The sequence below is a fragment of the Nannospalax galili genome, unplaced genomic scaffold (genome assembly GCF_000622305.1).
Source record: "Nannospalax galili isolate Female #2095 unplaced genomic scaffold, S.galili_v1.0 scaffold429, whole genome shotgun sequence".
NCBI classification, from domain to species: domain Eukaryota; kingdom Metazoa; phylum Chordata; class Mammalia; order Rodentia; family Spalacidae; genus Nannospalax; species Nannospalax galili.
Window position 1 is genome coordinate 5,605,029 of NW_008360330.1, and position 13,908 is coordinate 5,618,936.

Below are 13,908 nucleotides of genomic sequence, written 5' to 3' on the forward strand. Positions count from 1 at the left end.
GTTCAAGGCCAGCCTGGTCTACATAGTGAGTTCCAGGACAGCTGGGGCTACAAGGAGACCCTGTCTCAAAGACCAAAAAAAATTAAGAGAGGGAAAAAAAAGTCACATGCTTCCAAGATACAATGGCATAGGGAAAACACTCTCATTCCCAAAGAAAGGAATAGGAAGATAGCAAACATTGGACTACAGCAAGATTGAACCCCAGCAGACAAACATTAAGTCCTCTTGCTCAGCTAGTGAGAGGGCTCAGAGGTAAAAGTGCTCGCTGCACAAGCCTGAGCACCTGAGTTCAATCCCTGGAATCCGTGGAAAGGAGAAAGGAGAAAACCAACTTTACACAGTTGTCCTCTGATTTCCATTACATGCATCATGTACACACAGACCTATACACAATAATAATAATAATTTTTTTTTAAATCCTCTAGCTCCATGTCCAGTATTCAGGGCACACAGTGATACACTGTGAATTCTAAAAAGCTCAGCCAACCTGCCCCCATGGCCTTGATGGCTGAAGCCTATATGGCTTCTCTCTGGCTGGCTTTGCTTACTGCCTATATCTTTCCTCACCAGACAATATTCCATGTTCCTGGCATCTCTGAGTTCCTGGAATCTCCAATTCAGCTTTGACTTCACTCTTCCAGCTTCATGGATCACCCTTTTGTGCTATTAGCAGGAATTCCAACTCTGCCACACACAACCTCCCAAACCCCCTTTAAAATCTCAGTGGGAAGCTGGGCATGGTGGCACACGCCTTTAATCCCAGCAGAGGCAGGCGGATCTCTGTGAGTTCAAGGCCAGCCTGGTCCCCATTAGCGAATCCAGGCCAGCTGCAGCTATAGGGAAACCTTGTCTCAAAAAAACCAAAAAAAAAAAAAAAATCTTAGAATAATTCCACAATTTTTTTCTTAATGTGTATGTATGTGAGACTGCCTAAGTTTATGTACACCATGTGATTGCAGAAGTCCACAGAGGCCAGAAGATGGCATTGGATCCCCTGGAACTGGAGTTACACAGGTGGTTGTGATTCACCATGTGGGTGCTGGGAACTGAAACTGGATCCTTTCCAAGAGCATTAAGAGCTCTTAACCATCGAACCACCTCTCTAGTCCAGACTGCTCAATTCTTACATCCTGTATGCCTGCAAAACTAGCATAATTTGGATGACACTAAGGTCTCATCATCTCGAGCACTATCCAGGCCTTCTTGGACCACAGTGGCCTCTTTGGTGTCTTGATGGTTGAACACAGTTGTTGAGCCTGGATGGGCATGCTCCCAATAGCTCAGAAGACCACAAGGTACCTCCTAGTAGTACCACAGGCTGGCAGCCAAACCATTAGCACATAGCCTTTGGGGGACTTTAGGATCTAAACTAACAGCCAGGTGCAGTATTGGCACTCAGTACTATGTTTGTTGCCTCCAGATGGGAATATGATGAGAGCTACTGTGATGCTGTGAAGAAAACATCTCCCTATGACTCAGGCCCTCGTCTCTTGGACATCATTGACACTGCTGTCTTTGATTACTTGATTGGTAATGCCGACCGCCATCACTATGAAAGCTTTCAAGATGATGAAGGTGCAAGTATGCTTATTCTTCTTGATAATGCCAAAAGGTAAGAGCAGCATGACTCTTTTGTCCATTTTTATGTGTAAAAGAGGGACACTTCTAGGGTATTATGCTAGCTTCAGACACTGACAAATACCTGTGATAACTTAAAAACATGAAATGTTTATTTTGGCTCATGGTTTCAGATATTTCAATTCATGATTTGCTGGCCTCGTTACTTTCAGGCTTGGGATGAGTTGAATCATCATGGCAAGGAGCACATACATGGTAGAACAAAGCTGCTCACCTCATGGCATCTGGGAAGCACAGAACAAGGAAAGGGGGCTAGAGTCCCAATATCTCTATCGAGGGCTCACCCTACTCCTCCTTTCACTGGACTCGACCTCCTGAAGGCGCCACTACCTCTCAGTAGTGCCACAGCCTGGCAACTAGTCCTCTAGCATATGAGCCTGTGGGGGAGACTTGAGATACAAGCTATCCTGGAAAACATTCAGAACAAATTCAATGGAAGATACTCTTTCTTCTGCATCGGGTGTTTGCCATTGGCACCCAGCTTTCCCAGGATCCTCATGAATTTTAAGATTTTTTAAAATAGGGAAGTGTTTATTATAGACAACTAGAGGCCAAGACCTTAATTTGTTCCTACAGCGCTCTTTCTTGGCTATGGTGTTTATAGAACCTCAAATCCAGGAGGGGTAGATTTAAGAGAATGTGGAAATTATTTAGTCTTAAGTATACTCTACCTAAAGGTTCGTTTTAATTTATTTAATAGTATGGCTTGCTATTTTTATGGTAGTCTAGGCCCAGACTTTCCTTTATGAGAAGAGCAGCAATTATATGTAAAGACAAGTTACTTTCTTCATAGTTGCCTGCTTTCACTTTTGGTTGTACTAATTGTTTCCTAGGGAGAATGCCACAGGCCCAGGATTTTCTAGGTTCTAGGTCAATATTGTTAACTTTGGATGCTAGAAATAAACTGAAACATGGTCCCTCAGCAAAGAATACTTGAGCAGTATTTGCAGATGATACCATCATCTTATATTCAACAACAAACACCTTCTGTCTATGAAGTGTGATGACAGCTACAAAAAGTAAGAGCTAGCAAACACCACCTTTCCCTCTAACCCATCTTAGCAAAGCAGGTATTAGTCAGTGCTGTGTATAGTCTAAAAATCTTCATTTTCACTTGTAAAATGATTGTTTTGTTAAGAAGATAAATGTACCATTATACACATGATATTTATATACATTATATACATGATATTTGTTTTATGCTATCTTAGTCTATTGAAGCTGCTGTAACAAAATACCTTAGACTGGGTAATTTATAAGCTGGAAATTGTATTGCTCACAGTTCTGGAGGCTGGGAAATCCCAGAACAAGGGGCCAGCAGATTTGTTGCCTAGTGAGGGCCCATTCCTCCTTCACTGTGCCTTCTAGTGTCCTCACATGGTGAAAGAGGTGAACAAGCTCCTCTGGCCTCTTATAGTGACACAGATTCCATTTTGAGTGTTCTGTGCTCCTGACTTAATCTCCCAAAGGCCTCATCTCTTAGACTCTCCCACTGGAGATTAAGTATCAGCATGAATTTGTGGGTAACAGAAACATTGGAAGGCTAGCGGCTGCCTTTCATGCACTGTCCTCAGGGCTAGCAGACGCTCCAGCCATTAAGGAGAACTTCAGGAAGAATGATGGTTGACTTACTTTTCCAGAAGCATCTCTCCTTTCCTAACAGAATACCATTTTATATCTGCTGTGAGTTGGTTCTTCCTTAGGCTCTGAAAGCTGCTGAGCAATTTCCCTGGTTTGAAGCTGCCAGTGTTCTTATAGGGATAGAGTATTGGTGATTCTGGAATAGAGAAAGTATACCTTTTTTCCACAAGTAAGAGCCACCAGCTTGTTTGGGGGACTCTAATATGAATAGCCTGGATTTCCCTGCCCACCTTTAAGAGGCTTTTCAACTCCAAGGGCAGTGCTCTCTGTGTGCTGACACCATACCAGGACTGACAGTTGATACGTTCCCCCACTTCATTGACTGCTGCACAAATAATGGCTGTTTGAACCCAGAAAAATTAAATAAAAAGAGGCTTTTCAAATTTAGAGGTTTTTGCCTTCTTCCTTTGATCTGAAAACTCACATTGTGTCCTCATAGACTCTAGCACCTTGACACATCTTGGCAGGAAATAGGATCCTTGTTAAATGAATTTGTTTTTTGACACTTTAGTACAGGCTGTTAATGATCCTGTGCCTAATTGGTCATTTCCTGCTTGTTTTTAATTTAAATTATTTGAGGTGTTGGTGCATGAAATTGTCTAGGGTCACACTTGGGTTTCTTAGAGAATTTGCTCTTGCTTTGATGCTGAGAAGGGAACTAATACTTCCACCCAATTTACTAAGTGTTAATTTAATTTTCAGCTTTGGGAACCCCTCACTGGATGAGAGAAGCATTCTCGCCCCCCTCTACCAGTGTTGCATGTAAGTTATGCACAGCAGAACTGTGTGCCTGCATTGCTTTCCTTTCAAGGTTCAGATAGCAGTATATCAATTTTCTTGACCTTAAAACTTCCTGATTCCTGAGCAGTGCTTTTTCTACTTTTCCAATCCAGAACCCCTGTAAATCCTGATGGGGATGAGGGGAAACAGAGAGGCAAGTGATCCAAAGCTCAGAATTAATTTTGAATTTTGTATGCCTAGAAATATGTAATATATTTAGTAATACACATGTGTTTGACTTAATATCCTGTCCCCACTTAAAAAAAAGCTAGCCTGGCATGGTGGTTCATGCCTTTAATTCTAGCACTTGGGAGGCAAAGGCAGGCAGATCTCTGAGTTCCAGGCCATCTAGAGCCATTTAATGAGATTGTCTCAAAAAATATAAACTAATTTAAAAATCTAGCAAAATCTGGAGTCTTAGTTGCTACATCTGATCCTCCTTAGGTTCAAGCCCTCTCACCTATCAGATTACCACCTGGGCTTTGTATTTCTTAGTTCCAAATGATCTAAACCAAAAGTAACTTCCCATAAATATTTGATAAGTGATTTAGATATATTAGAGAACAAATAAATTGAAAAGTAAATCAATAAAATGAAATAAAGATTGGGCTCTAAGAACTTCTGCTTCAGGTTCTTGTTCCTGGTCTGATTTTAAAGTATGCACATCAAGAATCAACTGGGGTTCACATTACTTGGCCATACAGAAAAGCAAGTCCCAGAGCACCTTTAGCTCCAGTCAGCCCCAGACACACTGCACCTATGACTGCTCCTCCAAAAAATTATTCTGCCTTCTCTCTCTTCTTTTTTGCCCCCTCCTCTTTTTTTCCAGTGCTAGGGATCAAACTCAGGGTGTCATGCATGGTAGGCAAGTACTGTACCATTAAGTTATACCCCAGTCCTCAACCCCCTTTTTCTGGTGAGGTGTGTATATGTGTGTGTATGTACAGGTATACATGTTGAGCATGAATATTTGACACAACAATTATTAATTTTTAATCTAATGAATTAATACAATGATTAATTAATAAATAATGAATATATGATAGAATATCCAAGGAGAATCTCTTCGCCATAGTTAGAGTTTGAACCTCAGTTGAGAAAATCCAGTTCATCCTGCTCGATAGCAGGGAAGCTTCCTGATTCCCAGGGGCTGGATAAACCAGAAGCAACCTTTCAGAGTACAGGTGGGGTACAGGCTGTCAGCCACTGGCAACTTCATGATCAGTCTGGGCTATAAGAGACCCTGTCTCGACAGCAACAACAACAGAAACCAGAGGGTCTCAGGAAAGTTATCACCAGCTATGGCTGAAGTATCATGGACTGGCACGTTCTGAGAATGTGGCTGAGGCAGAGCTTCCCTGACACCTCCCTTCTGCACCACAGTATCCAGAGGCCCTTCCTTTTGTACTGTCTACCGAGAAGGCTTATGAGGAGACATGCTTAAAGGAGTTTTGTCCGTTTTGAAAGCACACATACTGAAGTGTGAATTTGGTGTGAGACAACTCAGCAAAAACTCAGCTATACTGGAGAAGCTCTGATGTTCGGGGCATTTGTAGTAGTATTCAGAATGAGAAAACTGCCCATCACATGTAGCTATCCCTCTCTTCTGTGCTTTGTACAAAGATTTTTCTTCCTTGTTTTACAAATAGCTGTAAAACTCTTGCAGAGTCAGACATTTCTGCCTACGTAGTTACATATACTTTATCCCTACAGAGGTAAGAACTTTTTCTTTTGAGCTAAAAAATAAATTCTCTAGCTGCTTATTTTTCTTTTGAGATTAAAAAAAAATAAATTCTCTATTTTATAGTCTGTTTCGTTCTACTGTAACAATACCACAGACTGGGAATTGACCTCAGGTCCTCTGTGAGAACAGTAGGTGCTAAGCCAGCTCTCCAGGTCCAGAAATACAGATATATATATTTTTTTTCTTTTTGAGACAAGGTCTCCCCGTAGCCCCAGCTGTCCTGGAACTCGCTATGTAGATCAGGCTGGCTTCGAACTCACAAAGATCCTCCTGCCTCTGCCTCCCAAGTGCTAGGATTAAAGTCATGCGCCACCACGCCCGGCCAATACAGATATTCTTAAAATAAATCTTGTCCTATTAATAGTTGTAGAATTTTTTAAACTCAAACATTTTAAGAATGAAATGGAAATCCCCTTGAGTATCTCAGGATAACTCCTGTCATGTAGGTGTACTTCATTTTAATCATGTGGTCTAATCACTCTAATCACACATTTTGTTTCCCCCCAGATAGGGAATGAAAGAGCTTTTTTTTCTTTAACTTTCCCATGTCACTAAATTTTCAAAACTTTTTATTTCTCTAAATGGATTATCCATAATTTTTTAAGCATTTCTCAATTGTTAGATGTTCAGATTGGCTCAGTTTCCTTATTACTCTAGTGAATATGTATAAATCTTTGATTAATTACCCAGAAAAAGAGCAAAATATAGTAATGTGGCTCACTCCTAATACAGAGGCAAGTCTGAAACAGAAATGATTGTTTAAGTTAACATACTCAAAATGATTTCTTTAATCTTGCCTTTTTCTACCAGGCAAGCTTTAAGCTGAATTTGATCATAAGAAGTTTTATGCAACTTGTCTTAAAACTTTTTCCTTCAGCATTCGGGTTTCTACGTGGAATAGACTGAACTACCTAAAGAATGGAGTGCTAAAGTCTGCCTTAAAATCTGCCATGGCCCACGACCCCATCTCCCCCGTGCTCTCTGATCCTCACTTGGACGCTGTGGACCAGCGGCTCCTGAGTGTCCTGGCCACCGTGAAGCAGTGCACTGAGCAGTTTGGGATGGACACTGTGCTGGTGGAAGACAGGATGCCTCTCTCCCACTTGTAATTGTCAACACAAAATAAGTGAAACTTATTTTTACAAAGATAGAGAAACAGCACAATCAATTCCAAATGGCATGCAAGGCCTGGAAGTGGTCAGCAGCAAGCTGTGGTGGCAGAGGACAGGGTAGTCTTGGGAGTGCTTGTGTCCTCTGTAGTGGAAGCTAAAGTAAAGACCACAAGTTTGAGAGCATGAGCTGTGTCTGCGGAATCACCTTCTGACTCCTCAGCATTTCTGGCAGCATACCAACTTTGGTCAGTCTTTATTCCTATGCCAAAGGACAAACAGAGCAGTGACATTTGGATAGGGGAATGCTGGATTGCTTCCAGAGTGTGTATTTTGAGTGAACCTTGCAGTTCTTTCCTGTACCTGTGATTTTAAACACTGCAGTCTCTTTTGTCTTTTTCTTTTAACCAGGACCAGTCAAATTGGAAAACTTACTGCCTCTTCCAGAGTGGCAGCAAATAAAACCTTTCATTCTGTTGATCCAAAATAGCTACTGTGCTGGAGGAGATCCATTTTTAAGGTAGAAGGAACGTAAAAGCAGGAAGATGGGGGCTCGCCTATTGTGTATTGTGGATTTGATGATCTCAGGGAAGGGAAGAAGAGGGAAGGACCCAGTCTGTAGAAGCAGGAACAACAGGAAGATGATTGACTTAGTGAAAGCAAGTTCCCCTAGGTTCAGGTTCTTAGTTGTGTCCAAAGCAAATATGATTTTGTAACAAAGTAAAATCTTCAAATCCCCCAGTTGTGTTCCAATTAACCAAAAAAATGTCTTAGAGAAAATACTGTTGCAACACAAGCATTATTCTGTATGGACACTAGTGATATGTGCCGCACCCTTCCCCGCCCAGCCTTTTGCCTAAAGTAAGCAAATACAAATTAAACAAACTAAAATAATATCCTGAACAAGTCAGGCTGCCTGTGATCTCTGCCATCCTTGTTTTTCTTATTTCAATCCACCCCATGGTGATGTTTATTTTGAGATAAAATCTCACTCCAGCCCATGCTGGTCTGGAACTCACAAACCCAGGCTGGCATTGACCTGGCAGCAATCAGTCTCCCACATGCTAAGATTATAGGTATGAGCCATCATGGCCAGCTCTTACTTCTCTCCTAAGGTGAATTCATACAACTGGCCTGTGAGGCCTTTGATCATTGATGCTGCTATTCCCAGGAGACTGATGACCTTGTTTGTGCCTTTCTTGTGAGAAAGGGGACTAGGAGACAGGAGATCATGAATGTCCTGCTAGTAGCTAAGCTTGTAACAGGCCCTACAGCTGAGTAGAATCAAAGATTTTTAGCTTTTTGAGTCTTGGAATTTAGGAGATTGCCAGAAAGAGCCTTAAGCTTTTGATTTATATCAAATCCTGATTGCATCCTTCTCATTTGGAGTCTGAACCCATGAGTAGTACAGTTCTTTCGTCTCCACATTTTGGTTTAGTTTGTATGTTCTGGTGAAGTATGTTTTGAAAATTGCAAAGCTAGGGAATAGCCTGGGAAACCCCTCTACCTATACTCAGAGTTGTGTGCCTTCTTTCTGCACCTTATGTCACCCCAGTTCTGGACTTCTGTCAAGACAAGCATTTTAGCAGTGTGTTCAAACACATTTAATGCCAGCTACTGAGACCAGTTTTAGGCAACTACCCCAGCTTTCTCACATCGGAACTGAGTAGCTTATAACTAATTTAAAATGGCATGAAATTAGGAAAAGTTTAAATATTTATGTACATTTTGAGGTGGATTAAAGAATGGATTGAGTTAAAAAAGAAACTCAGGGTATTGAACTTAGAAAACAAATATTAGCACAAAACACTGAAACAGTGTTAACAAAAGGAGGCATTGATGTCAGTTTTTGGGCCACTTGCTGTGTGTATCCAAGGAAACGTACAATTCAGCTTGAGAATTCCTTGGTTGGTGCTTGCCCCAAAGCAGGGCCAGCTGTGGGGAACAGAGGACCACAGTCTTCTCTGCTCCTCAGTGTAACTAAATTGCCAATTAGCTTTCTGTCAGACACATGTTGCTGAAATGAATAAGAACTGTTCCCAGACTAGGAATTCATAATGCTGAAGGCAGAAGATTCTGAGGTAAATCCGCTGCTTTGAAAAAAAATGTCTCAGCCAGGTGTGGTGGTGCGTGCTCTCCTCAGCACTCAGGAGGGAGAGGAGGCAGGTGGAACTTTGTGAGATGGAGGCCAGCCTGGTCTTCATAGTGAGAGCCTGTCTCAAAAAAGAAAGTCATTCTTCAGAGCAGTCGCAGAAAGTGGTATTGTCATCACATTCTTCTTAACTATTTTCAAGCTCATGGTATTAGATGTTCAGATCCACAGTGGCTAAAATTTGAATTACGCCAATAGAAGGTGTGACATAATGGTGAGAATACAAATTTGCGTTCTAAGTTAGTATTGGGAAAAGTATATTTAAGTGAATTTTTTTTGCCTGGGGGCAGGGAGAGGGGATGGACCCAACTAGATGCTTATAGCTCCAAATTTATAGGCACAAAGCACTGTTTGAAAAAAGAGGTGGAGGTCGGGCATGGTGATGCCCGCCTTTAGTCCCAGCACTTGGGAGGCAGAGGCAGGTAGATCTCTGAGTTCAAGGCCAGCCTGGTCTACATCATTCCAGGCCAGCTGGGGCTACAGGGAGACCCTGTCTCAAAAAAAGACCAAAAAAGAAAAAAAGAGATAGAGGCATTTTCTAGAAGTTTAAGCATGTGGTCTGTTCTCATGAAGTCACTAGAGGATTGTGATTGGCTTTAAGTTAGGTTTGTTGACTTACACAGATGGTTATATTTTAATATAAAACCCGGAAAACTGAGCTTATTGTTGTTTCCTGATCTCCTACTTCTTAAAAAATGTGTATTCCAGAGTTTAAGTGGGGGAAATTGGGTATAGAAGTTTTATTCTAAAACTCTAATATGAGGCTGCATTGAACTTTGGGAAGAGGGGTATAAATAATTTTCTTTGCAAAATAATAGATTGTCATTTGCTGAAAGCATTCAGTATATTTTAAAATATATCTCCCTGTTTGCACTCGGGGTTAATGTCAGATTCAATTTTAAGAAGAAAATGGAGAAATTCAAGTACATTTATTACAGATTTAGGAAAGCTGAATCCTGTACATGACAATTTCTCAATTTCCTAATGCTGAAGGCATCGTTATCATCCAAAGAAACTTATGTTTTCTTTAAAACACACTAGCTTCCCCTCCCTGAGCACCATATTCCTTTAGCTACCCTTCCAACTCCTCCCTGGGTCCTCTTTGATCAGCAAATAACCACTTAGTGATAGTAAAATAACTGCTGTCAGCAAGCTGTGTTGTGAGTCCTGTGATCCTAGGTTTCAGGAAACATGGATACAGGTGTAGGGATTAATATAACAAGGAAAATGGATTTATTTTGATACAAGGGAATACTGACTTATATTGAAGGAGGACTTGGAGCTAATAAAAGGTTTTCTTAGTCTCTGTGAGTTCATTCAGTGAATACCTAAACAGTCTGCTTAAGCCAGGTAGCCAGACTCTATGAAACTTGCTCTGTGAGAGAGACTGGCTTTTCTTCCTTCCGTTTCTCAAGTCTGGGTGGTGAGTAAGGGCTGGGCACTGTACTGTCACAAGTTTTTAGTAACTAAGGTGTTCCTCGCAAAAAAACATTGAGGGAAATTAGGAATGACTTACTGGGAAGCTAATTTATTTGTCTAAAGGGCAGTATGGGAATTGCTATCCTCTTGTTTGATCTGCCAAGGATTTCCTCTCAGAGCTGTTGCACAAACAGAGGTTGTACTTGGTAAGACACCAAACAGCAAATACCCAAATTTCTAATGTGTTCTATGGGTTTCAATTCTGAAAAAATAAAGATTTTAATATATATTGCTGAATCATGTTTTCCTATTAATCTTTTTTCTGTCCCCGCCAGGACTTTTTCCAGTGGTTCCTATTCCAGTCTGTTCCTATCTATTGTGTAAGGATCCGAAGATACATCTTAAACTTCCACGGGCACTGCTTCACAGTGTCCAGTGGATCAGACCCTTACATATCCTTAATAGTCTTTGAGAGGCTACTGGGTGTAACTGTAGAAGAGTTACAAGTCTTTCCTAGAATCAGCCTTCGGTGTTTCTTGTAGATTTGGTAGTTAACTTCCTTCTTACAGCTTCTTAAAAGGTGAAGAATTAGGAATTCCAAAGGACTTGTCAGCATAATACCCCTGAGGCAGGGAGAAAAGGCTGATTTCTCTGATTAGAATTCTTAGGACACCAGAATTTTCACTTTTGAAATGGAAATCCAATATCATATATCTCAACCAGACAAGCACAGTTCAGATTTCCATTTGATTTGCAGCATATTTGTGCCGATTCCTGGCATTGTATTTAAATATAGCACAGGAGCTGAAGCCTGCCATGTGTTCCTTCCTGACTTGCCACCTATGAATCCATTTGCAGACTCCATTTCAGTGTTCATTTGTTCCTCAAGAATATCAGAAAGACTGATACTAGAACTTGCAACCGAGCGACCCTCATTTTCTAAAACACAGCAGAGGCCTTAACTACCGGTGTTCCATAGGTAGGGTTTGGTAAAGAAAGCTGCAGTATAAACCCAGGGAACAGTAATGTCACAGCCTATGAGGTGTATAAATACTGTCCTGAGAATTTTATGTTCCACTGAGATGGCAGTGACGATTGTCCCTTCCCTTAAAGAGCCTCAAATCTAGTTGCAGCAGAAGAGAGCTGCTTGTAAGGCACTGAGGGCCTCAGGAGTAATGTCAAGTAGTTGCTCTGGGAATAAGGAGCAAGACAGAATTATGGTGGGGTGGAGTATGCAACACACTGAAGGAAGAGACACTGTTGTAGGTCACATACGATATGTATATAGCCTGTAACTCTAACCTGTAATCCCAACACTTAGGAGGCAGAGGCTGGAGGAGTACCACGAGTTTGAAGCCAGCCTGGTGTATGCAGTAAGGTTCAGGCCAGCCAAGGCTACAGTAGTGAGGCCCAAGCTCAGAAATGAAATAGAAACCTCATGATTCCAGAAATGGAGAACTGGGTGCTTAAAAGATGTAGTCTTCTGGGCCTGGCTCCTGTCTAGTGCCTGGGTCATGGGAAATAGCTCTTCAGAGGAATCCTGAGGTCTTCATTATGTTACCTGAGTGTACCCTCTTTTAAAATGACAGTCTCAGACCATGGTGATGCCGCAAGTGCTCTGTCACACAGATGACCATTCAACAGATGTGCTATGAAATGCTCATTTTAATGGTTTTAGACTTTGTTTACCAGGTATTTTAAAGCTAGAGACTTGACTTGTGCCCAGAAATCGTTTTCAAGGCAGTGACTCTGGCTACCTTCAGTGGGGTTGGGAAGATGTCTTGAAAGGTGAAGTCCCATATAGATGACCTTAATAAAGGTGTCAAGTGCCCGTTTTCTCCTAGAAGTGCCTGTCACATGCATGGTTTGACTCACAAGGTCTGAGCATGAAATTCTGCTTTCTGACAAGCTCTTAGGCAATGCACTGCCTTGGGTCCTTGGATGGCATTTGAGTAGCTTCCTGTAGTTTCTACAGCAGCCTCTAGATGTCCCCATCACTCATGAGCTCTTGCTGCTGGAGTTGACAGCTGGGAGTCCCCAGGCTCTCAGAGTGAGATGAAGGAATCTACTGTCTTGGTATGTGAATATGTAGCCTCCTTGTGGGGTTGATTTCTTGGTGAAATGTGCACCTCAGCCTTTTTTAGGCAAAGGAATGTCTTATAATCAAGTTAGTCCAAGAATTTCCCAGCTATTTTATTTGTAATGGAATGCTAAATCCAAACCAAAGCATCTCAGAAATTAGCACTATCCAAACATTACATGGGATTACCCCACAGTCTGAAAACTTGTTTTGGTGAACTTTTACTAATTTCCTCTTTAAATTTTTTTGAACATATTTTTAGTTTTTTATGCGTATTAGTGTTTTGCATGTATGTATGTATGTATGTATGTAAGTACACCGGTGTCCTGCAATGCCCGTGGAGGTCAGAAGAGGGCATCCAACTCCCTGAAACTAAGAGTTTTGGACAGTTGTTAGCTGCCATGCAGGTGCTGGGAATTAAACCACTGAGCCATCTCTCCAGGCCCTTTTAAAAGTTTTGTTGAAGCTAACACATGATAAACAAGCATTCTATCCCTGAGCTATATCCTGGGTCCTCATTAGTAAATTTACCACCACAGATTCACTTATAAACAACAGTATTTACTAAAGCTGTCTCAAAGGTTCTTCCAGTATTCGATTTTACATATAAATGTACATACTTTATTATATGTGAGAATAAAAGTTAACATGTACTGCTGGTAAAGATGGTGTACACCTTTAACCCTAGTGCTTGGGAAACAGAGCAGGTGGATATCAGAGTTTAAGACCAGCCCGGTGTTCTACATAGCAAGCTCCAGGACAGCCAGGGCTACATAGACTGTTTCAAAAAACCAAAAAATTAACATGTATTGAGTATTTATGAAACGTTCCTTGGATAATCTTCATAGCATCCCTATGAAGTGCATGTGGTTGGGCAATCGAGGCATAGAGCAGTTAGGTAATACCCAAGGTTACACAAACAGGACATGGTAGGGCCCATTCAGTTAATATGTTAGATTGCCAACCCATGCTCAAATGTTTGTGGGGTTAATGTCTTCAGTTTTCAAATAAGCATAAAGGTGTGTGTTTTTTGCTACTGTAATAAATACCTGAGGATTATCAAGGAAAAGTTCTATTTGGGTAACAGTATTAAAGGTTCAGGTCTATTCTTGATATAGGTTTCTGGAAAAGGTGGGCAGCACGTCATGGCAAGAGAAGTTCTTGGGGTAAAACTGCTCACCCATTTTAAAGACATGTTCCCTAATAGCCCAAAGATGACCTAGTAGGACTCAGAACTGTTTCCACCACCTCCCAACAATGCCAAGCTGGGGACCAAGCCCAACACATTGGTCTTTGGGAGATCCGGGCTATAGCATGGTGTGTTCATGATTATCCTCCAGGACAC

The 13,908-nt window shown here is 41.4% G+C and overlaps 1 protein-coding gene across 4 annotated transcripts in view; it reads left to right on the top strand.

Annotated features, from left to right (window-relative positions):
• Window positions 1-10,772, top strand: part of Fam20b (FAM20B glycosaminoglycan xylosylkinase) — a 41,484-nt gene extending 30,712 nt beyond the window's left edge. For 2 of the 4 annotated variants that reach the window (XM_017796368.2, XM_008826132.3), the window contains 3 exons: window positions 1,421-1,612; window positions 3,982-4,041; window positions 6,681-10,772. In XM_017796368.2, the coding sequence (XP_017651857.1) occupies window positions 1,421-1,612; window positions 3,982-4,041; window positions 6,681-6,912 (484 nt within the window). In that variant the 3' untranslated portion in view covers window positions 6,913-10,772. The remainder of the gene's footprint in view (window positions 1-1,420; window positions 1,613-3,981; window positions 4,042-6,680) is intronic. The other 2 variants (XM_017796369.2, XM_029560177.1) reach the window with 1 other exon arrangement.
• The last annotated feature ends 3,136 nt before the right edge of the window (window positions 10,773-13,908 follow it).